Below are 3,307 nucleotides of genomic sequence, written 5' to 3' on the forward strand. Positions count from 1 at the left end.
GCACTGGAATGCAGACCAGAACGCCTCTTTATTTGTAAGGCCGGAGAAATCGAGACACCTTGGCACGGAGGAGTCTGAGGAAGGATTTGGGGAACATTTCTCGGGACTCCTGAGCTGTGTACTTGAAGTAATTCTGCGGATGGGCCAGGACTTCGAACAGAGCTTTTATCAGCTTCTTGTCCTAGAAAGAAAACAAATGGCTGATAAAAATAATATATGTGGGTATAATCTATCCATCCGTCCACCTACCTACCCACCCACCTACTGTACCTAACTTCACTTTTCGCCCGGGGCCCGCGCCACTGCTGCCCCCCCGGTTGTTACGCTACTGTACCCACCTACAAATATAATGTGTGCGGGGGAGTATAATGGCCACTGCCATCCACTGTCTGAGGAGCTCCATCTCTGGATGTCTTTATTGGCAGATTTAAGACTCATCTATTCACCTGGGCTTATAGGACCATCCCTTTAACCCTTTGAAACCTTGGTTCTCAACTGGTGGGTCGCGACCCCTTGTTCAGTGGGCCGCCATATGCCTTCCACTTTTCTCCCCCTACCCCAGCGGTGTATTTACCTTTGCTGCTGCCCTAGGCAAGGCAGCAACGCCGCCCCCGCCGATTCCCGTAGATGGCATCACCCACCTCTGTATAGTGCGCTCTCGCCCCCAGCGCCAGCACCACGACACAGAGCAGCAGCCGATGACAGGAGGAAGACTTCCGCGTCACGTGACGGCCCGCAAGCAGCAGCGGCGCTGTGTGCTAGATACCGGCTGCTGCTCTGTGTCGTGGTGCTGGCGCTGGGGGCGAGAGCGCACTATACAGAGGTGGGTGATGCCATCTACGGGAATCGGCGGGTCAGTCCGGGGGGGATGTGCAGCTTTGCCCTAGGCAAGGCAGCATCGCCGCCCTCAGCGAATCTGCCGCTCCAGGCAAACGCCTTGTTTGCCTCGCGGCAGATACGCCCCTGCCCTACCCTCCCCCGAGCGCAGAACTGTCCATTCTTACACCAAGCAGCCATTCAAAATATGCCGGCCCGGCGCCAAGTGTCGACTTGAGGTGGGGCCGCCTAGGGGTATGGCCAGGAGGGAGCTCCATCCATATATACATTGCTTATACTGTAGCTCCTTTGCGTGTCCTGTAGAGGAGCCTGGACTGGAGTGACGTCACATTCTGGCTCCCGGCTACTCTACGGGCGCACATGGGAGCTGTGCAAGCAATGCACGTATGAATGGAGCTCCAGCACAGCAGCCCACACTGCCGTGCGTTCCATTGCAATACGACTTGGGTCTCAACTTAATGACCGAGGACAAATGTGGGTCCTGAGCTTACACAGGTTGAGAAACCACTGCTTTAAAAGATCCCAACACCCATCTTATAAAGGCTTCGAGAGCCCAAGGAGTAAAAGGGATCTAGGAATATTGCTATTATTATTATTACCCCTTCTGTAGGTGGGGCTCCCAGTCATGTTTGGGGGAATGATCTGCACTACATCTGGACACAATAGGGATAAACATAAATACCTTCAATATCTCCTGGTGATTTTCGGAGGCGTACAACCTCCCATCTCTGACAATGTCTTCGATCAGCTCCTGATAATCTTCTGTAAATGTTAAAGCGGCTTTGGGTTAGTAAATTCTGGGAGCAAGATCCTGTCTGTATGAGCTTTTGATGATTCTTATGTTACTTCCTAAAGCAGAGAAGCTTTAAAGGAGAACTATGGGATTAGGGCTTTTCCCCATAGTTCTCCTTAGGCCCCATTCACACTGAGCGATTTATCGCGCGGTAATTCCCGCGATATGGCGGCTATTTACTGCGCGATATCGCTCTCCAATGCATGTCGCTACAGCAGGACCCTTTTTGGAGCGGATTTTGCCGCGATTCTAGCTTGCTCAATGCAAGCATTTGCCCGATATCGCGCAAAATGCAAATCACGTGACAAACGCGCGAATCGCTCAATGTGAATGAGCCTTTAGGGTAATGGGAGGACACAAACTAGCGTCCTCCCGTCACCCTAAGCTCAGTATATAGGGAGCTACAGCTCGCGGTATACTGAGACGCTGAAGCGGATCCCGACAATTATGTCTGGATCCGCCCTGCTGCGTGAGTGACAGCTGGCTCTGCCTATCTAGAGGCAGAGCCAGCAGTACCCGCCCCCTCCCCCGTCCGTTCCGCCAGTCAGCGCTGGCGGATCGGAGCGGGGAGGGGGGAATCCAGCCCCTCCCTTGTCACGGCTCTCTGTCGTGACAGGATCGAGAAGTGAGCGAACGCCTCCCCCCCCCCTCATAGTTCTCCTTTAAGCACAGCTCGGTGCCCTCATTTACAGTTGTCTATGAAATGACAGCATTTTGTACACCTACAGCTCCCAAAAGCAAAAGATGAATGATTCCCATTGATCACAAATAAGTAGACACGCAGTCAGGTCTCAACAAGACCCAATCTGACTCCAGCAGCACTGGGGTCCTTGGTTTCGAATCCCAATCAGTACATTATCTGCATGAAGTCTGAATGCTCTCTCTGGGCTTCTGCGGGTTTCCTCCAGGTACTTCTGTTCCTCTGATATGTCAGAGACATGCTGGCCCCTAATGCGTGCATGCATGTGAGATTAGGACATTGGATTGTAAGCTCCTTGGGGGGCAGGGAGTGATGTGAATGTACAGTATGTGGAATGATAGGTAAATTGTCTGTGCTATTAAAGCTTGTAGTAAATAAATATATAAATACGGAGTAACAAAATCCAACATTAACTTGGATATTTTTGAGAGTAGGTAACATATTATCATTTAGACTGATAGAGTGCTGAAACAATGGAAACTATGGCTTTGCACTCCCTAGTGCTGACATTGCAGTACAGGTTGGTGCAGCTTTTATAAACAGAGTCAGCAACATCTCCCCCTATAGCTCTCTGTTATGACAGGTTCTCTTCAAGTGGTTCATTTAGCTGTTACACCGATTACCAACCCCAGTGACTCTTACCATCATAGGTGACGTAAGGCACCTGGAAGCCTTTGGCGCTGTTCCCTTCATTAGACCGGAACTGAATCCAGAGCTTTTTGGAGCGTGATGTGAAGGCGATGGGACGTTCGTAGGTCTGACAAGTCTCATAAGTGGTGACGGAGTTGGACGAGGCTGCACGGGGGGAAAAAAAATGTTGTCATAACCGAGCATTTATATGACCTTGTTTTTCCTGCAGAAAATGCTGCTCCAAGCTCCCTCCAGAACTGGCCACATGGCCAAAAACTCAGGCACTTGCTCAGATGATATCTGCTGGAAGGAGAACTATGAGGGGGGGGGGGGTGTGCTTTTCCTCC

The 3,307-nt window shown here is 51.1% G+C and overlaps 1 protein-coding gene across 1 annotated transcript in view; it reads right to left on the reverse strand.

The window, feature by feature from the left end:
- Nucleotides 1-9: 9 nt before the first annotated feature.
- SCUBE2 (signal peptide, CUB domain and EGF like domain containing 2) overlaps nucleotides 10-3,307 on the reverse strand; it is a 76,063-nt gene continuing 72,765 nt past the window's right edge. Inside the window, exons 20-22 of the mRNA XM_018571147.1 lie at nucleotides 2,973-3,125; nucleotides 1,520-1,599; nucleotides 10-181 (exon numbers count right to left, since the gene is read on the reverse strand). Of these exons, the coding sequence (XP_018426649.1) occupies nucleotides 29-181; nucleotides 1,520-1,599; nucleotides 2,973-3,125 (386 nt within the window). The 3' untranslated portion in view covers nucleotides 10-28. The remainder of the gene's footprint in view (nucleotides 182-1,519; nucleotides 1,600-2,972; nucleotides 3,126-3,307) is intronic.

The sequence above is a fragment of the Nanorana parkeri genome, unplaced genomic scaffold (assembly GCF_000935625.1).
Source record: "Nanorana parkeri isolate BGI_ZX_2015 unplaced genomic scaffold, ASM93562v1 scaffold1687, whole genome shotgun sequence".
Lineage (NCBI taxonomy): Eukaryota > Metazoa > Chordata > Amphibia > Anura > Dicroglossidae > Nanorana > Nanorana parkeri.